The sequence below is a fragment of the Pempheris klunzingeri genome, chromosome 24, assembly GCF_042242105.1.
Source record: "Pempheris klunzingeri isolate RE-2024b chromosome 24, fPemKlu1.hap1, whole genome shotgun sequence".
NCBI classification, from domain to species: Eukaryota; Metazoa; Chordata; class Actinopteri; order Acropomatiformes; family Pempheridae; genus Pempheris; species Pempheris klunzingeri.
Genome location: NC_092035.1, coordinates 2,792,644 through 2,813,677, shown reverse-complemented (window position 1 = coordinate 2,813,677; position 21,034 = coordinate 2,792,644). Strand labels below are relative to the sequence as shown.

The 21,034-nt window shown below is 44.3% G+C and overlaps 1 protein-coding gene across 3 annotated transcripts in view; it reads right to left on the bottom strand.

Moving 5' to 3' along the window:
* The window catches only part of mcf2la (mcf.2 cell line derived transforming sequence-like a), a 36,647-nt gene that overhangs the window by 6,078 nt on the left and 9,535 nt on the right, over nt 1-21,034 (bottom strand). For all 3 annotated transcript variants that reach the window (XM_070855415.1, XM_070855413.1, XM_070855414.1), the window contains exons 2-26: nt 14,848-14,931; nt 13,508-13,622; nt 11,223-11,313; nt 5,829-5,942; nt 5,613-5,729; nt 5,356-5,505; nt 5,083-5,207; nt 4,882-4,996; nt 4,672-4,791; nt 3,996-4,187; nt 3,672-3,863; nt 3,411-3,564; nt 3,265-3,317; nt 3,061-3,140; nt 2,824-2,890; nt 2,614-2,729; nt 2,407-2,476; nt 2,211-2,303; nt 2,019-2,111; nt 1,800-1,925; nt 1,485-1,706; nt 1,303-1,395; nt 1,148-1,226; nt 992-1,064; nt 798-898 (exon numbers count right to left, since the gene is read on the bottom strand). In XM_070855415.1, the coding sequence (XP_070711516.1) occupies nt 798-898; nt 992-1,064; nt 1,148-1,226; nt 1,303-1,395; nt 1,485-1,706; nt 1,800-1,925; nt 2,019-2,111; nt 2,211-2,303; nt 2,407-2,476; nt 2,614-2,729; nt 2,824-2,890; nt 3,061-3,140; nt 3,265-3,317; nt 3,411-3,564; nt 3,672-3,863; nt 3,996-4,187; nt 4,672-4,791; nt 4,882-4,996; nt 5,083-5,207; nt 5,356-5,505; nt 5,613-5,729; nt 5,829-5,942; nt 11,223-11,313; nt 13,508-13,622; nt 14,848-14,931 (2,835 nt within the window). The remainder of the gene's footprint in view (nt 1-797; nt 899-991; nt 1,065-1,147; nt 1,227-1,302; nt 1,396-1,484; nt 1,707-1,799; nt 1,926-2,018; nt 2,112-2,210; nt 2,304-2,406; nt 2,477-2,613; nt 2,730-2,823; nt 2,891-3,060; nt 3,141-3,264; nt 3,318-3,410; nt 3,565-3,671; nt 3,864-3,995; nt 4,188-4,671; nt 4,792-4,881; nt 4,997-5,082; nt 5,208-5,355; nt 5,506-5,612; nt 5,730-5,828; nt 5,943-11,222; nt 11,314-13,507; nt 13,623-14,847; nt 14,932-21,034) is intronic.

Sequence of the window (21,034 nt, the reverse complement as noted above, 5' to 3'; positions counted from 1 at the left end):
CCTAAAATGACCAAATGTACCAGCTTTTAACAATTGGCTGAGCTCCAGTCTTAGCTGCCAATTCATTTTTCCTTCTTAACGTCATTCACAACACTGACTCTTTGTGTGCAGCACTAAAAAGCGAGCACAGCACACGTAACCTTTGTTAAGCAGCAGCCGCTGTGGTCACAAACGGCAATAATTACGGGATGTTAGTGAAATGCTAAAATGTGGTTTAAACTGACTCACGTCAGATACACAGGAATGTCTTTCTACTTCTTAGTTTAACAACATTAGCAACAATAAGCTCATTTTCATACCAGACTAAGAAAGACTGTAGCAGCAAAATTCTTTAATATCCTTAATGTATTAAATTGAGCCTGAGTGCATTTGATCGCTGATGAATTCAACCTCAGACTCATAAAATAATTAGACACATAAAATAAGTCACACTAAACTGGTCTAGGTATTGTGTGGCTGTTTTAAAAGCCTCCTCATGTCTGCTGATGTTACCTTTCGGACTCTTGAGAGTGCTGAAGCCCTGCAAAGTAAAACGCTTTTTAGCCACCGAAGACCTATCAGTGGTCGGACTGGTCAGCGCTTCATCTGGAAACAGATGGTTTGAAATGGAAAGCGGGAAGGGAAGAGAAAAGAGTGCGTTGCAATCGTGAAAAAAAAAGAAGAGGAGCCATGAAGATGAAGGCGGTGAAGAAAAGAAGAACAGTGAGAGGTCACACTGCAGCTTTTCAGCCATAGCTGATCAATCCAGTTTATATGTGCGTATATAAGTGAGGATGCAGTAATTCTACAACATTCACCTTTGTGTTTTGGTGAAGAAGAGGAGTCAGACATCGTGCACGGCTCCACTTTCTTCTCCTCCTGCTTCTTCTGGTTTTTCTGACTACTGCTACGAAAGGGACTGGGAAAGAAGAAAGACACATCACCATAAATAAAAGGCGTCTTATCTGTGGGTGTTCCTCACTGTGTGTGTGTGCTGTGGTTATCAGGCAACCTGAGGGAGATGGACGTGTTGTTGCTGGTGGGACTCGGCGAAACGGAGTCCGAGCTCTTCTGCTGGCTGGCGTCTAAAACACACGACAGATAACTGCAGTTAGGTGCAGCAGAGGAAGCGCAAACGAGCTTGCGTGACGCTGAGCGTGCACAATACCTCTGCAGGCTTTGAGCTGCTGGGTCAGAACTTTGCGGATCTCGTTCACCCACGCCGTTTTGATCTCTGGTGTCGGCGCCTAGACGAGACAAACGACGACAGCATTAGCGGTGGCGGGGTTTCTTCCTGATCGCAGCAGCAGTGTGTGACCTCACCTGCACAATGAAAACTTCATCTCTGGAGTTGCACCAAATCTCAAACTTTTTGTTGTCTCCTTTAGCATTCTCTGTAATGCCCACCGCACTCATCTGAGAGAAGAATGGAGGGAGAACACAAGTTTGCACACAGTTCTTGTATAAATATTAACCGCCTGCACATCTGACCGGTGCGAGCTTACGCTGAGGGAATGCTTGAAGCTGTACGACGGGGCTTTCTCGTAGCCCTCCCCGTTCTCCTCTCTCCTCTTACAGAAGAGCAGGGCCTTCTCGTGCAGGAACAGGTGCCTCTGCATGGGCTTAAACCGGGCGAGGTCCTTCACCTTGGCGTGACCTTTTTTATGCTCTGTCCACACGCTGAAGGAGCCCTGCATCAGCAGGCGACCCAGCTCAGACAGGTTACCCTGGAAAAGGGTAAAGAAAGAGAATAGCAATTCAAAAATCCACTCCACAGAAATGACAGCATGTCTCCATTTAAACCATACGATTTCTCCGACCTCGTATCCTGTGATGGCGATGAGATGCATGGAGTCGTTAACAGCTTTCAGGATCCCCAGGATGGAGGAGAGGGCTTCCTGTAGGTCATCACAGCCATCACAGCCCTTACTGTACTTCAACAACTCCTGCAAACACACAGCAACACCAGGAGAGCACAGTGAGTCTTCCTTAATGAACACACGGACGTACTGCACACACAGTACATGAACACAGCTCACCTTAAGCAGTAGCTGGTACTTGGTGATTCTCTGGACAGGTTTAAGGAGGTAGGAGTCCAAACCAAGTTTATGTTCCAGCTTCTTCTGGCACTCCTGGTTCACAAAAACATAAACCAACGAAGATACTTTTAGAGTTTGTTGTTTTTCTTGTGAGCCAAAAGGAAAGGCGTTGCTACGAGGCTAAAGGGCAACCTGGAAGAAGGCACAGTCGGAGCACTGTCTCCACAAGCTTTCAGAGCGAGGTTTATTCTGGCAGTACGCCTCATAGATCTGCAGGTCCTTCATCTGCAGAAAACAGATCAGGCAAAGATTGTCCATCATTGATTTGACTTCTTAAGATTAAGATTATTTTAGTGCCAAGACCGGAGCGGAGGAGGTAAACGCTCACCCTCTCTAAAAAGCAGCGGCCCACCAGTTCTGGGTAGTCAGTGTACGCTTCCAGCTCCTTTAGAAAGGTCCTGGAGACAAACAGCATGGCATAAATCTTTAGAGCATGACATTGAAACAAAAGCTCGGTATTTTTACGGAGCTTCTTCCCCAATTACCAAAAGAGTAATTTGTGAATTAAGCGTTCAGATTGCAGATACAAGCGCACCTCTTATGAAACAGGTAGATTTCAGACATGTTGCCGAACAGGACTTCCTTCTTGCTGAGCAGGGTGCTGGGGATGAGGTGAGCCATGGCCGGGTTGTCCATCTCTGCAGCGTAGCCCTGTTGTCGAATTTAATGTCACACAGACTGCATCAGAACTGGGAATTTCCCAGACATTCCCCCCAAAGAATGATGGGATAGACGGGCCGCTCACCTCCAGCACACATAGCAGCTCCTCCACATACGCTCTCTCCGTCTCCAGCAGCTCATTCATCACGTGGCTGCAACACAGAAAAACCTCTGAAACACTGAATGCTGAGTGGCTGTGAGGCCTGCATGTTATTATACTGTAAAAAATACACATGACAAGGAAAAGAAAAGACCACAGTGTCACTGCCTATTAACTGTCTGCTCTTGTCTATGGCTCTGAGGGTGACCTTTGACCCCTTACCGCCGCAGCACTGCCAGGTTTTCTTCTTCTTCTGAGAGAGAAGCATGTCGGGTGCCACCGTTATGTATAGGAGACTCCACCTGGTCACACACACAGTATGTACATTATGAGCACACGTAACCACCTTGCATCTGTTTACCTTTATGGGGAGAAATGACCTCTATTATTGACTACCAAACAGCTGATCCGTAGTCATGCATTTACCTTTTTGCAGATGGCATTATCTGCAGAGTATCTTCTCTCTTTTCTCTGTTGATCTGAAGGACAGAGAGAAAACAGTGTTTCTATCCCTCTTCCTCTTGGAATACACCTACTGATACATGCCATTAAATCTGCTCAGCCAGGCTTACTGGGAGAGGAGAGCGGAGACTTCACTTCAGGTCGTGGTGCTACTGGCTGGACTGGTCTGGTCTGTTTGGCTGCGAGTTTCTTCAGGCTGACGCGTCTCTTCTCAAACATCTCCTGGACAGAGCTTTGCTTCTGGAAAACTTTCTCCACCTGGTCCTGATGGAGACCAAACAATAAGTTTGATCTCAGAAGGAAACCACACATACAAAACATAATGGAATAGTCAGAAAATCATACATGTGTCAGATCCACTTTGTACTGACCCTGAGCTGAGTAGTGATCACCGCCTCATACTGGCAGCAGATGGCGCTGCGGTCGGTGAGGGTGTGCAGAAGCGCTGTGTCCAGGTATCGCTCCAGTTCCTGCAGAGCTGCTTCAGCTCCGTCCTGAGACTGACAGCGGTCTACGGGCTGGCTGGCCAATAGGAAGATACCGTCCTCACACCACCGTGACGCCTGGGAGGAAAATGTTTATGGACTTTTTGGACCAAAAGCAGCAGCAAGGATGCCTTTTGCGGTTGTGTGATGCTCCCCTGAAAGCTCAGCTCTTTATCTCTCATGCACAAACGACCTCACCCACACTCGTACCTTCTCCAGAGCGTGGTGGAGCTCCATCGCCCTGAGCAGGAGGCTCTTCTTGCTCCTCAGGGTGCAGCTGATCTCCTCGCACACCCCCCTCAGCTCGCTGCACTTGGGCCTGATGGAGTCCTCGGCATAGTGGGAATTTTCTATCAGCATGTCGCCGTCATTGGCCAGGGACAGGGCACAGTCCAGTACGTCCTGGTGAAAGACAGAGAAGATATCTGTTCTTAATGCCAGAACGTGCATAGGGAATACTGGCTTGTCAGCTAACAGCAGAGGACACATCATTAATCAATCGCTGACAATAAAACAACCCCCTCCCCTCCCCTCCTCCTCTCTGCTCTCTCTATCCTCCTCCTCCCTCTAAGTGGAGTGGAGCGTTAATTACTTATCTGGCTGGAACAGGACACCTACGTTGTCCATATTAACCAACCATCTGACTGAAATGAAAGGCTAATATCAGCCTAATAATATGATTAAGCTGGACCAATCCCCACACAGGTGCCGTCTCTAGCTCTTGTTCCCAGTGAGCGGAGGGTGGAACGGGCCGTGACATTACATTGATTATATTATCAGCCATATGGCTTCAAGGATGCATCAAAGGTGAAAGTGTTGAGTGTGTGTTTTCTGTTTCATGTGAGCTGAGGGGTGACAGGATCATTTGTGTGTGTGTGTGTCTTACACAGGCCTTGTCCTCATGCCCGCTGAGCTCTCGGAGGACATGCTCAGCGTGGACGGGGCTAACGCTGACCTCGGAGAAACCCGATAACCGCTCTGATGTCACATCGAGCTGGGCGCGCACCTACGAGCACACACACACCGTTACTGTTACGTCATCAGCACACTGATGATGCTGCAAAAACCACATTTCCCACAGTTCAGCTCAGCTCACTTCACGGAAGTGCTGCTCGAAATGGCGCAGCTGCAAACACTGTTCCAGCTTGGTGCGGTGGCGCTCCCAGAAATCTTCGAATGCAGTTTCTGTTTCGTCCAGCTGACCCAGGAGTCTGAGGGAGAGAGGAGAAAAGATTTATTCATGCGTTCAGGGACGCCCTCCTCATCCATTTATATATCAACTCATCCCTTCCCCTACCTCTGCACAGTAGCTAAGTTTTCCAGTTCATCGCAGGTCATGCTGTACTCAGCGTCTGTCTGCAGAGGCTCGTTGATACACTCCAACAGGCGTCCCCCTTGAGATAGCGCCACCTGCAGGTCCTCCTGGAAGGTGAACACATTCCTTTAATACCATCATCACCCCCAATATACCTGCCTTAAAACATTTCACCAAATATTTATTCGAGAAAGAAGGAAAAGAGGTTGGTTAGTATGTATGGCAAAGACTGATATTCATCATTCATCTCTTGACCTTCATTTTATCCTTCTTCTGAGAGTGTGTGTGCAGCAGGTTGGTGGTGGCCTCCGCATTGTTAGGTAATTCTGTCTCTGCGAGCTCAGTGCCAAACGCCTGCAGGGTCTGAGCCGTGGTCTTCACCATGAGGGCGAAGGCCTCGATTGCCTGTTGAGACATTCAGATACGTATAAATACACAGAGGAAAAAAAAACAAACAAGTGTGTGTGTGTGTGTGTGTGTGTGTGTGTGTGTGTGTGTGTGTGTGGACATACAGTGCGGTGTGAGATCCAGCTGTCATGGCAGTATTCCTGCGTGCCTCCCAGCTCTGTGGTCAGCTGTCCTGGGTCAATATAGGCATGGAGCTCAGTCACCGAACTCAGCATCACCACCTAATAGGACACATACAGATTATATGTACCGTTACTTATTAAAAGATGATACAATAAATTACAACTAAGCACAAAAAGGAGAGGCAGACATATACATGCCTTCATTTTGAACTCATCCTTGTTGAACTTGAACAGGAAGTCTGACAGAGTCCGCTGGAGCAAAGTAGTGGGACGCAACACCAGAACCAAGTGTAAGTTCCCTGGAAATGAACCCTGGGAGAGAAAAGGGAGGGGGGAGAAAAGTCTTTAGTAATGTTAGTGTTGAATATTAGAGGAAATCAGTTGTGAGAAGAGTCTGCCGCGGCTCAGATGGTCACATAATTAATTCAGTTAATTATCTAATATACCAGTTTTTTCATGTCTATGCATTTTCTGTGACGCTTGTATATAAATGCTAACTTTTAAGATTAAGTGTCTGGAAAGAATCAAAATGTATAACCAAACCAGATAAAGAAAATTACTTCTCATGCATGAAAGCAGGAGCCATCCATCTCCACTTTCTGTAAATGAAGGTAAAGCCTGGGACAGGTATGAAGCTGCCTTCAGCCCACTTGCGTAACAGCTGTCCCTCTGCTGCCATCTCAACCAGCCTGAAAAGTGTTTTCCTGAGATTTAACATCCACTAAATCTCGTCTATTTCGTCACAGTTGCTCCCTTGTTGCGCCTTTCATCTAGAAAACTGTGAATTAGTAAATTAGTCCTGTGACTTGGGGAGTACCCACAGGTTTTGGCTCTCCAGCTCCACACTAACAGGTTAAAAGCGTAGAATTGCCTTTACACAGACAACAGCCCGAGAGGCCACTCAGCGGAAAGGCTTTATTGGTTATGGCTTCCTCTAAAACCCGGGGTGAATTGCTCCCCCCTGTTAGGTATCATGAATCGATGCAGGGTGACATGTGTACACACACACACACACACACACAGGGCCAGAGGCAAGCTCAGAGATGTGTGGCAAGCTCATGAAATCTTTAGCACTGCCATAAATAAATTGCCAAAAGCGATGAAAAAATATAATTGAAAAAAATTCAAGATGTTTCAAACTAGCAGAAAATTAGTTTTTATCTGTTTTGGTTAAATTACATTATTATATTCATATTGCTTTTCTCGTGGATCAGCCTATGTAAGCCACATAGTAACCGGTTGTCCACATTCACCACAAAATGGTGCTTCCCACTGACTGCATCCATCATTGCTGATATTGATCAAAACCACGGGAGAGCATCCCATAAAAACAGAGCGCAGGAGTGGTGTTTTGATAGAATCGGTACAAAAAAAAAAAACTGCACATGGCTTTAATTTAGTCTACAAGGAGACCTGCACACACACACACACACACACACACACACACATCGTAGTCATGAAATGCCTGCACGACGTTGCCATGGAAACTATTCTCCTTGGAAAACGCATAGAGAGAGAGAGAGAGAGAGAGAGAGAGTGCAAGTGAGAGGGATGATAGAGGCAGAGACGGCGTGTGTGTGTGTGTGTGTGTCTGAGAATGTGTGTGTTTGATAAATTACGAGTGAGTTACCACATAGAGTAACCGACATCTGCCTGCATCTTCTAAAAGTGTCGTTGCTGCTGCAGCTCCGCTCCGCTCTGCTCTTCCACTCATTTATTTTTGGCGCACACACACACACACACACACCCCGCCTGCTGTGATGTTGATGAAAGACAGCCAGGTTGGAAAATTCGACGCTTGTTCTACATGGTTCTTTTCCAAGTCCCACCCAGACTGGCAGCATATTTTAAATAACGCTATAGCACATCACATGTGAAGAAAATAAACTGGAGGTAAGAATAAAAATGCTATAAAAAGTAGCCCCACAGTCGCACTGAGCTTGAGAACACACCACACAAAGCACAGTAAGCAGTACATCTGTAATTGGAGCCCATTAAATTCAATAAACCCTGAGAGGTCTTGGTTTAATTTGTACCTCTGCATTAACATGACAATACACAATCTGCTCGGTGCATCCCCCTGACAGATGAACACAGACATGCTAATGTGCATACACACCCCTGGATATACACTAATGCAGTAGACTCTTACATGCACGCACACACACACACACACAGATAAAAAGCACACATAAATAAATGATTAGGATTAGAATATAATTTTCTGTTGACCAGGGTGATTTATATTCAGGGAGGAAAACCACTCCACTCATGTCCTCTAATGACATCCACATTGTTCCCCCGGGGGTTGGATAGCCACCATATTAAACCACATCCTTCCACATGCTCACACCCCCTCTGGTCTGTATCAAGCTTCTGTTTTTGGACATGGAAAGCGTCCCAGTTAGGTCGAAGAGATACAAAAGTGATGTTTAGCTAGCTTAGCCTCTTGTTTGCACCAGCAGATACAGTCGTCTGTGTCTTAACCCTGCAGCAATATGCTTGAATGACTGCATATTTATCACCCTAAATCAGGCTGCAACAGCATGAAGGTGTCCAATCACCATTTGACTGCCATTTAGTTAACAATGGAAGCTTGTTGTTAAAGCATCCAGGATAGATACTGAAACACACATCATATAAATGCACATATGTAAGTGATTTGTGCTGTTATTTAATGCTCTGATTGGAATTTCGACTAGAGGTCAAAGTTCATCCTCAGTTTTATTTACCACTATAGTATATACACTGTAAGTGAAACTACTGGTCTGTGTTATCTCAGACAATCAACAAGAGCATCTGTGCGTGTGCTGTACACTAATCTCTGGTTTTACATGACAATACTGCCCAGTCCTTTTTTTTTTTTTTTCCTTTCCAGCGGGGAACCAGCAAATGGCAGCAGGCGACCTTGAACGGCCTTGATGAGCAAAACGTCTCACGGGAAGATGAACAACCTTCACTCTCCAGTAAAACTGTGTGTCATTGGCTGGTGGACAAGGCGTGCGTGGCCAAGAAGGACATGTGCCACAGGGGATTGGAGTGAGGGGACCGAGGAGGAGATGCTCCTCGCACCACCTGCTCTTCATGCCTGCAGGTAAACTTAATGCTCCCTGCTTCCATCGTGGGCTTCTCGGGGCATTATTTGCACACTCTGACTTTATGTATTCTGCTCCCGCTACATGAAACCTGCAGAGGATTTAAAGCTCAAACGCCTGGTGGATCCTTTTGAATGCAACTTATATTTTATGTAGTAGTAGACTAAATGAGGACCTGGCTTTGCTAAGAAGCTTTTGTGGGAGCGGGAATATATTGATTTACATTGCGTCTTTGGATCTCATATATGTACAAGATATTATGGTGATTTTCTTGCTAAATCTTGTTTGTGTTGATGGCATTTTAATTGCTTGGACTTCCCCAAAACAAGCCAGGTGCACCATCTTGGCATCAATAAATCCCTGCTGCAGTAACTGTAAGATATTACTAGAAAGAAGACTATCAGCAGCTAACAGATCAGTGGTGCATCTGCTAAAAGGAAATACGAGGCTGTAGAATCACTTCTGACATGTTAAACAGTAAAGATACACACATGGTGCCTCAAACCATCTCAACCGTCCTCTTGGACAAATAAACAGACATTTCCATAAAAATATAGCTGAGAAATAAAAAGGCAGTGTCCCCATGGGATTTAAATGTTACTTTGCAAAGTGCTGTGTGGGAAGGGAAGCAGAGGATGAGTCCAAGAAACAAAAGGAACAAATCTTTTGTGTTGTAGAAACACAAAAGCAGGACAAAGAAGTGAGGTAACGAACGAAAAAAAGAGGAGAGGGGTGATCAGCGGGGATGGGAAATCCTGCAGAGAAGCTTCCGCTACCGTGGTGTTAACCTAGCTCTCTACATCATCTAGTCTGGGCCCCTGCACAGGGCAAGGTGAGCCTCGTTTTGCACAAATAGCAAGAATCTATGTGAGGCAGGAGCAAAAACATTTCAGGGAAGCTTTATGAGTACATCATCAATCAAGTGTTTGAACTGGCAGATACTGAATCTATAATAAGAGGTACATACTGTATCTATATCTATATCATAGCTTAGCATGAAGGCTGGAAACAGGTAGGCTGCTCTTTCTAAAAGGTATCAAAATCCACCTTCCAGCCCCTCAAACCAACTTGAAAAATGGTTTGTGGTTGTCTGAGAAATAGTCCCACACATTTTACACTTAAAAAAAACAAGATATAACATGTTATTTAGTGAGTTTCACAGGTACTGTAAATGGACTTTGGACAGAGCCAGGGTCAAGTCCTATTGCCAAACTAATGGTCCATCATGACTGGTAGCAGAGGGTCTCGAGTGTGCAGATGTTACACAGGTTAATCTGATGTGGTAGAATTCAGTTACTAAAGCAAGGTGCCTCATAATGACTTATTGTCACAGTGGCGATAGTTTCTTAGAAACACCATGGAAAAACCATTAGCTTTGATTATAATCACTGTCCAATTACCATATATTAGCATATATCTGCATATAATGAACATGCTAAGCAGTGCAATACAGGAAGAGCATCTTAACAACAGATGTGTAGGGTGTGGTGTAGCTTCGTACTCATGTTGGCAGAGCTGGTTGAAAGATGGAGCATCTGGAGGGCAATGCAAAAATCAAGGAAGCCAAAAGTCTTGAAACTTCACCGTAACTGCACATTTCTTTCAAATAGAGCGGTTTCCTCATAAAGGGCCTCAGAGAGCAGCAAAACTTTCATCCTCAAGTCTGTCTGATGTAATTCCTCTATACTGCTCGGCCGCTCTCTGCTGTTTTATTATCTGTTCACGATTCCCTTTCCTCTCTTCCGTTTTGCCTTTTCTCATCCTGTCATTCCCCTCTTTCCCCTTTCAAGCATCTCCCCGGATCCCGCCTCTTTCCATCTGTCCTCTTCATTCTTGAACTGCCAATTTATCATCTTAGAGAAAAGTCAAAGTTTCACACTGTACAAGAAGTAGGCTAGTAGGCTAATGGCACACGTATACATGGCTGATGGATTAAAAAAAACACAATTACAGAATGAGACTAATGGCTCACACATGTTTTTTTTTTCTATTTCTAACACAATGTTATCTCTTCACACTCACATGCATACACTTTGTTCACACATTGGGAGAATCCACCGCCCACTCCAGCAAAATACGCTATTTTTATCTCCCCTCCTGACTCATTTCAGTGGCCAGGAAGAAAACAGTCGCCTAATTTCCAGTACGTCTTCCCCCCAATCAATAAAAACGAATTAAACTAAAACACACACACACACACACACAAAATGTACAGTGTGGACAAGCTAGCACATGAAAGACCAAAACATCCATTACTGTAAGTGGTGACAAACCAAATTATACAAGCACACAGCTGACACCAGCAACTACACCCACAGCTCTCGGTTAAACGAGCATTAACACATGTAGAGTAATGCAGTAATGCGCACACCAAAACAGCTATTTGTAGTTGTCAGAGCTACTTCATCAGCAAATGATGGACCAGTGGTCATCTAGGGCAGCTTCTCCCCTCTCTCTGCGCACGAACATTAACACACATGAACACACAGGGTCTTACAGCGATGCGGAGCAGGGTAGCCCTGACGGCGGCCCATCGGTCCAGTCGTCTGTCGATGACCAGAACGAAACCCACTCCTGATGCTCCAACGCTGCAGGAGAGAAGCACACACAGTTATCACAGAGTTAAAGTTGTAGACATCAGGTCAAACTACTGCGCTGTATGTGGCACAACAGTCTCAACGAGGGAGGCGTGCTGATGTGATGTGTGGCTCCAACATCACCAGGGTGTCCCCATTCACTTTCACGTCCCACTAACTAATTATATCTATCAGGCTTAATCATAGTCACAGAACGAATACTAAAAAAATGACTTGTAGTCCTCAAACATGGTGCAAATCTTCAAATATGTCACCATCTTAGGTAGTGTACAAATCACCCATTACTATGATGTTCCTGCACTGCATTTCCCAGAGGTCATTTGTCCCTCAAATGTCGCGGGTGATGTGATTCTGTGTTATCAACAAAAATGTAAAACAGATATTTTTCAGTCCGCTGGACTGGTTTGAGCTTTCGGCTGGAGGTTTAATTGGCTACTATCAGGTAGGTTCACTATAACTGAAAAATGATAGTAAAAATAAATAAAATTATGTGACTTCAGTATATTTTATCTTAAGTCAGGGGATGTTTTTAACAAATTAAATGTATAATTTTGGGATGGAAAAGCGACGCGAGGAAAGGTTAAACCTTTATACAGGCTGACTGTCTGTAGTCATCATTTGTCTTCAGTGATGATTAGCGAGAAAGAGACCCTTGTGATTACCATGGCAACCTTGGCTCTGTGAAAATGTGTGTGTTGTGAGTGTGTGTGTGTATGTGAAAATCTTGCCATTCATTCTACAGGCGGTGCCATATGTAGCCGCCTCATTACGCTAATGTGTGTGTGTGTCAGTGTGCATGTGTGTGAATGCAGCATTTCCTGCAAAGGTCCTGCTGGACAACCTGACATGCATCCAGACACCGAAACACACAAAACAGACAAATATCAAAGCACAACACGCACACACACACACACTGTGGGGCCAACATGTGAACACTGCTGAGTTGGTCCATATGGGCATCATTATTAGCCAATTTTCATCAGCACTCACATACACACATATGAAAACACCACAGTACCCAGTGAACGCTGCAACAGCAGATCCTCAATCCATCTCTACTGGAAAAAAATATTCGAACCACATGAATGAAGCCGGCCGAATTGGGAAAATCTTTGCTATTCCAGGATAAAAAAAAGAGCACAAATGCTTAATATCCCATTGTTATCATCCAGTAATAATCCACTCCTTTTTGAATATTCTGTTGTCAGCGTTCAATTCCTGCATCCACAATCATCTGTTTGCGGCTCGAAAGAGGTGACCGTCCACATCCTTAAAGAGCATCATCTCCCTCCTCCTCCTCTCCCTTCTCCCTCCGCTCCTCCACCACCTGCTTCCCGCCCTCGGCCAATCACGACCGAGCCCTGCATCTTGCTGTTCTCCCACAGCCAATCGGAGCTCAGAGTGCAGCCAATTGGCAGTTGGGCGTGAATAGCTGGTACGGAGAAAGGGAGGAGACTCGGGAGGAGGGTGAGGGGTGGGGGGGTCGGATATGAAAAGTGATGAGCCATAGAAAAAAAAAAAAAAAAGAAAGAGGCCGCCATGACACACACACACACACACACACACACACACACACATACACATATACATGTATGTAGTTCTACAGATGCATACGTCTCCATCCCTTCTCCTCCCTTTAATTATGTGTGTGTATGCAAGAGTAGGCCTACGTGTGATGGGAGCTCAGCAGTAAAGGGGAGCTGAAAGAAAGGGAGGGAAGGTGAGTGGGAGGAGGGACGGGGGTGTGTGTGTGTGTGTGTGAGGAGAAAGGAGAGGAAGAGGAACAGAGGTGTATATTACCATCTAATTGAAATCTAATTAGCGAAACAAATTGTGTCACATTGAATTGATTTACATTTAACTGAAAACCTTTTTCTCAGAAAATGAAATGAAATGAAATATTAAAGTTTAGTTTGAATATTTAAAGATATATATTTAGATTAAGATCATCTGATCAGTGAGAAGTCTGATGTTCTCTCTCTCTCTGTCTCATATATATATTTTTACCATTCATTGTTTCATTCTCTTCTTCCTGCAATCTTTCTTTCTCCCTAAAATCTATTTCTTTCTTTTATTTGTGGCTCTTTTCTCATGGCAGGCCTTTGGTGTTGTGCTGACATCTGTTGGCTCCATGCTGTACTGCACCGCCACAAATTGTGTGTGTGTGTGTGCGTGCGATGCTAACCTGGGGACACTGGTGAGGTAGCTGAGGACATTTTGGACCTCCTCCTCCTCCAGCTCGCTGAAAGCTGGGAATTCTGGGAAGATGATGATGGGGCTGCCATTCATCCCGCGGCCCCCTGGAGACACCGAGGTAAGGAAAACAGGGGCAGAGGGGTCAGAGAGACATGATGATGATTTTCCTGTTTTATATGACAGCTGGAGGATTTATCAATCATAGGAATGAAAACCTTTTCAAATCGTGCAAATCCACAGGGGGTTCCAATCCATGATTAAAGACAGATATAATGAAACACAACACTTCAGACAAATAACACAGGCAACACTTGGCCTTCTTTGTCACTGGTGGGTCAAGTTGCAGAGCAAATCATCACAGCGCTCAATTATTTACATGCCGACACTGGGCAGGCATTATCGTCATGGTAACCCAACACAGGGCCCTATCAGGGCGAATATTTTTTTTTTTCCGTGCTGCTTTGTGTGTGTTTAAAGTGGATGCTTGAACTTTTATTCTCCCTAATACAGACATAAAGAGAGAAAGTGCAGAATAGTCTTTCAAGTGATGTCACATTAAAGTCTATAGAGTACAAGTGGAGCTATTTCTGGAGCGTGGATGACAAATTAGCGTTACGTGTACTGTCATCAGGACACTTGGGTTTCAGCTATAGTTTTGTCACTGACTGACAACAGAACAAGCTGCACAAACTGTGGACTGCAAGCTGTCAATTACTGAAAACAACAAGTGATAAACTGAGGAAAAAAACGGGTATTTAGATATACTATTTAGGGGTAAAACCACAAATGAATATAGACTTCTAAGAGTGTAGGTTTGGTGCATTACCTTAATAACCCTGTTTTGCTCTCTCTTTACTTTACTGAAGTGTGTGTTTTTGCACCAACAACCAAATTCTCCAATCTAATCTAATCCTTGCTGCCTATTTGGAAACAGCATCTATCTGGGTTACCACTTCATTCTGAACTTGTCCACTTTACTTCGCTGCAAGTCTAACACAATAATATAACAGTGTTACATTGTTCCATTTCATTGCATTTGTTAAACTAAATCAAAATGTTGGGTCTACTTTCACTTATGTAAAGATGTAGAAAGAAAGGCAGCTGTCACTAGCAAATGTTTGTTTGCAGTTTCAGTTAATCTGTTAACTTTGCTTAAATTGAGCATCTCTTGCGAGCTAATTCAATACAATTCAAAATTCAAAAACAATTCAAAACAACGTCGTACAACAGGAGGAGAGGGTTGTATATATTTGACTTATCGTGCTTCGTGCAGCGCCTCACATCCCCAGTGTGTGTGTAACCTTCAGGAGACAGAGAAGTCAAACCAACCTGGCAGGATGGCAAACTGTTTCTGGAGTTCAGAGCCAATTTCTGCTGCATACAGAGGACTCTGCTCTCTCTGTAGGATGTCATCTGGGGACACAAACACAGAGAGATGGAGATTCATTAGACGCTACCGTCCCCGCACGCAAAACACATCCTTACCACTTATTATCACCCTGTAAAGCAGCAGCCATGTTAAGAGTTCTCAGCTCTTTGTAATTAAGGACAGCTGATTGCACTTCTGAACCCAGAACTGAACAGAACAGCCAATGTGCTGTTCATTCTGCAGGCTGACGAGGACGGGGGACCATCACAAAGGTCAAATGAGATCAGACGACAGAGACAAAAAGAAAAAGAAGTGAAAATCAGGCTATTGTGGCTGATAAACCATGTTCTGATATGGAGCCAGTAATCCAGTGTGACCCATTTTGGTCTTTATAACCAACAGCTGACGTTTTTATTACAACTACATTTAATTCAATGAAGTTTATACAACATGATCAAACTAAATAAATATAATAAACTTGATGGCTACCTTTTGGTATGTAATGATGCCTCCCTTGGCAACCTTTCCTTATCTTGTTATACACTGTTTAACAGACTGAGACTATATTGGTTTATGGCGCAACAACAAAAACCTCCCCATGCTTCAGGAGGCCAGGAGCGGGAAAGATAGAAATAAAACGAGTGATAGAAGGACTTAAGGAGAAAATCCAAAAGAGGGAAAAGGAGAGGAGAGCAGAGAAAGCGAGAGATACTAACAGGGGATGAGGTAAACAGCGTTTGGATTTCCTCCTCTCTCCGGTCAAGCTGGATTACAGTAATCCCATTTAGCCCTCTCAGACACATAGAGACGGAGAAACAGAGATAGAAGCACTCACTCCCACTCATTCGGTTGCCATGTGCGACCCATGCATGCCAAACGCGAGGAAGAGAACTGTTAATTGCGTGATTATGTTTGTGCGTGCATCTGTGAATGAAAACTGAGAGTTTGTGGCATTTCAGTGTGCGTAAAGGGGCATCACAGTCAAGTGCATGTGTGTGACTGTGCATATAGACAAACGCTGGCTCCCAGACTGGTGTGAGGGACGCGTGGCAAGGTTTCCAATCAGTATGGTAGAGCTGGCAGCGACGCACATTAATTACCATTGAAGTGTAAACCAAGCAAACTGTTCACATCTGAGAAAAGAGCCAGAGAACCAGAGCAGCTGATTATAAAGACCAACTCTGGGAACAGATTGAAAATGAAGGATTCTTGTTTTAATCTCATCGAGAAGAATTGTGTACGTGTGAGTGAATGTTTGAGTGGGACAACTGGGTGATGGAAACATTTACCAAGAGACATTTACCATAGCTCCATTATCAGATAGCCAGACCTGGTGAATGGAGATGTGGACATGAGTGCTTTCTGCGTGACAACTTCACATTCTGATGTTTGCTAGTGTTCTCTTTTAAAGGTGTAATCCGTGGCACTGAGGGCACTGTTGCTTTCTGCTGGAGCTCCATATGATGGAGAAACCTGTCAGATTAAGAGCTTAGATCCGCAGTAATGCTATACAGAGTGTGTAAGCATACCATGGGGCTAGACTGTGACTCATACCACATAGTGTAGGTCTCATGTCTCGTATATAGTCCACACTTAATGCAGAGCAGCATGTGTGAGAGGGCAGGCAGCTGTTTGGGCCTTTTTTAAAACTCCTTCACGATTAAAAACAAAATCCATGTTGTTGTGGTCAGGTAGGAACCTATAAAACTAGAAGGACACAACACACACACACAGTAATAATGCCAGTAAGGCACTGGGCATGGTTCCAGATATCACAGGATTATATTAAGATGACAGAGCAGTGACTCAGGGACCGACCAGCTTCTGTGCATACACACTGACAGAAAACATACATTCTTATAAAGATCATAGAAAAGCGGGAAGGAAAGAAAACAGGAAATTGGTAGAAGAAGCAGGATATAGTTTATGGAGATGGTTAACGTGGCACTAATGCAGGTCCGCTTTAATAGACTTGAGCAGACCACAGAGCTTCCAGCGAAGTCCACCAGCCTGTAATTTAACCAAAAACAGCAACTCTGCTATAATTAGGTTCTACTACAGCAGAAACCAGAGAGGGTGAAGAGATGGGAGAAGGAAATGTGCTTTGAAATGTGAGTAACGGTCTTCAAAGGGCCTTTCAGCGAAAAAACTGAACGCTGAAATGAGCGCACAAGGTATGAAGCACTAAAAGAGACACGGCTCTGGTTTTGAAATGTTCCGATTTTCAGACTGTGTGTGAGCGAGTGTGTCATATGTCAGGGTGTGTGTCTCCGTGTGTTGTCGTCTCACTGGGCCAGCTGTCAGTTCAGTGTGTCAGGCAGTAAGCTCTGGATAAGACCCAAACTCTAGAGCACAGCCAGACATGTGCAGTTTTCCCTGACTCTACTCTATCTACGTATATGTGTGTGTGTGTGTGTGTGTGTATGTGTCTTTGACCTCTGGACTCAAACCTGTTGATAAGCACAACCAACAACTATTACGACTGAAACTAAGCTAACTAAAGGTTTTACGACACTTAATATTTAGTATTAATATAAGTTAAGTAAAGTAAGAACCCACTGGGAGATCATTTCCAAATCAGATCAACAAATCATAGATGACGTTAACAGCCATTAACAGCCGTTTCTCTTTGGACTCCCCCATGAGATGTACGTGTAGCACTGAGCTGTGCGCAGGTAAAGAAGCCGAGACGGCAATAGTGAGTGGTAGTGCGAGCAAAAGTGTGTTTTTGAGGGTGGGTTTGAATAACAGCTGTTCCACCCTATTTTCATTGTCATCATTCAGACGGAAATGGCACGGTGGGCTTGCACATGCGCTGGGAGAAACAGGGTTCTAATTTATTACGTTTTAAGGAGCAGACTGACCCCCAAGAAGCTGAATTAATCAGTTTCTTGGGGGTCAATACATATTAAAGTATTGTAGAAACTACCTATAATACAAGGCCGAAACTGCAAACACTTCAAAATAATATGGTGTAAATACTTTGAAATCACACAACGATCACAACTTTAGGAACTCTGTAGGAAATGTATAACTATTACTAGGAGAGAAAAAGAACAGTTTTCCCAAGTTGAAACAAACCATGCACGCCTATAGGGGAGAACGGTGCAGACATATCAGACATTCAGGCGTCAGGCTGCTTTTCACTGGTGCTGAAACTCAAAAAAAAAAAACCCAGCTTTGTCCTCCATCCAATGAATGAAATTAAACTATAGTGGTTAGGCTGCAAGTGAACCCCTTTACCCACAAAACAACACACACACACACACACACACACACACACACACTGGAAGTGGGGCAATGCAGCTAAACACAAATAGTGATTATGGGGGGCCTAGAAAGAATGTCACTCCGCCTCCTTGTACCCTTCCCCCAAGCACTGACACCCCTCCATTCATCCTTTTTCTCAGGGGCTTAACTGAGGGGCAAACTGATACATAACCCAAGCATCTTCCCATTAAAACTAATTATTACACCATGCAGCTCTACTTAATCAGGCTATATATAGGATACTACTGTCTATAGGATTCTCTGTATTCCTGTTCAACAGATATATTTACCTTCAAGTCAAAGCTGCACTAAATTATGTCCTGATATAACTGATATTGCAATAACACATATTATAATAGCATGCATATTGTTGGAATTTAAATATGAGGCAAACTGAATCGCACCAGTTCACACTTGAGTGTCCTCAGCTGAATGCCTGTGTGTGTGTGTGTGTGTGTGTGTGTGTGTGTGTGTGTGTGTGTGTGTGTGTGTGTGTGTGTGTGTGTGTGTGTGTGTGTGTGTGTGTGTGTGTGTGTGTGTGTGTGTGTGTGTGTGTGAGGGGGAATAAGCCCTGGATTTAGAGAGGTGAAAAGATAGTGAGGAGGAGGAGGGGAAGAGGGGGAACGAGGCGGTCGGAAAAAAAAAAAAGCGTAAAGCGTAGAGGTGCTCTCGTCTCAATGGGATGAAATGGAGGACCGGGTTCCTTTACACATGCCTACATATTTAATGTGTTGGCCTGGTGCTAGTTGATACTGCGGGTGTGTTTTCTCTATGGTAGGGCATCAGCAGCAGTACCACACTTTACACCTGTTCAATACAAACCCACATTATATGCTATATAGTCCAAAGTGGCCTCTTTTGGCATGTGGTGCCGAGAGACTCCATCAAACTGGTTGTATAGTCGACCAGTATTGTTCTACTATAACTAAATAATGTAAAATAATAGTATTGGCCTTCAAGCCGCGCTGTCAGCTAACAGTCCTGTACAGTGTCATGTGTAAAAAATTTAATTTGTGGAAAAAAAACAACACACTTTAAGGTCAGTCCTCAGAGGTAAAAGAGAAGCAACAGCCCAATTATGTCTCATGAAGTTCCGGTCCATTACACGGAGACAACGTTGGCTGGGTTTCCATCAGTCGCTCATGCTTTGTCTATCACACACCTCCTCCTCCTTTGTTCTGCAGTCGTGTTCGTACAGGTTTTCATTGCTAAACACACACATTGTCAGTTCAAAGATGGCAGCCAGCTGTTCTTTGCTGGTTAAAGGCTTTCAGTGGTCAAAGTTCAAAGCCACGGGAGTTTCACTGAAACACACAGGACCCTGGCTGAGGACTAAGCAAACAAAAACAAGCACTGCATGGATTGCAGCAACACACAAAAATGACCTCAGACAGACAGAAACACTGATAACAACATGAATCTATCATGATTTTCTACTGGGTGCTTCAATTACTTTAGGATTTCTTGATTTATAATGTAGTCTAGTGCACTGAGGACAAAAAAAGAACTATATAAATACCCATCCTTTCACACTTGTCATTGAAATATTAATTTTAAATGAATGCATGTCAAAAATATGGAAAGTATTTTATCATATTTCAGACGCTATAGCTGCTATAGCTCAGCTGGATTCAACAGCAGCTCCTGAGACTGCTGCCTAAAATGAAAAATATTCAAATATATGCAAAGAAAAGTATTGTCCTATGGGCTGAGACATTTGTCCCGCCTAATGACATGGCACCCAAACAGTAGATGATGGAGACCTTCATATTAAAAGCACAAAGGAGTGATGTCAGAGACAGACGTCCAGCAGTCAGGCGTCACTGCGACCGTCAGCTCTCCATCTGCTGCCATGGTATGCACCAAGTGGAAAGGACGAAGCTGGAATGTAGACTTGAAGGCACTAGGCTGGAGGAACGAGCAGTGTGTGTGTGTGTGGGGTGAGGGTGTGGCAGGGAGTTAAAAGTGGCTGTGTTGGCATCAAATGCCAGCAGAGAGTTGGTCAGCTGCATTGTGTGTATTTGCATGTAGGGAAACAAGGATTTGCCAGCCGCGCTGCAGCTGTGTGTGTGTGTGTGCACGTGCACTTGTGTGAGGGAATCCAAGCTCTATTATCTGGCATTATAGTCAGGGTTTACCAAAGTCCCATCTGTCACTGCTGTGGTGTATCACACACACATACACACACATATACAAAGGGCAGGGGCTGGCAGGCACACACACACCATGCCAAAAAACAACTGGGTCATGGGGCCAACAGTAGCCTGGAATATGTGTGTGTGTGTGTGTGTGTAGTGCCCTTGCCCAAACCCAAAGCCTGAATTAGTGTGGATCAGGAAAAACAGCAGCCAGACGAACATTAAAATATCACTGATGGTCACGTGAATTGAATGCTGGTTGTTTGGCTTCCCCAGCTGTGAGTGTGTAATCAGGGGACACCCCAGGGGACACCCAGGGGACACCTAGGGAACACCCCTGACCCAGTTGAAGAATGCATATCCCAGCGGGTCCTCTATGACCACTGCTGCCTGTCTACATTCAGTGTAGAGTCTTCAGTGGTCCAGTATTTAGACAATAACAAGTCTTGATGAGCTGCAGGCTGTAAAGAAGGCTGTAGAAATATCCTATTTTATTTGTAAATGGGATTTATGTAAAGCTATTCATGATGGGATTTTACTGTATTTGCTCTGTAATAGTTGACATTGTCAGCAGATGTCTGTCATGAGGCATTTTCAAAATCTATATTTGCTTTCGTAATAGATTTCTTTGTTGAATCCCATTATTGTGATGCTGCAGATTCAAGTTTCATCCCCTATGTATGTCTCGGTACGGCCAAGAAGCTGAAAGTGATGTGCTCTCCCTCCATTCAGCAACGGT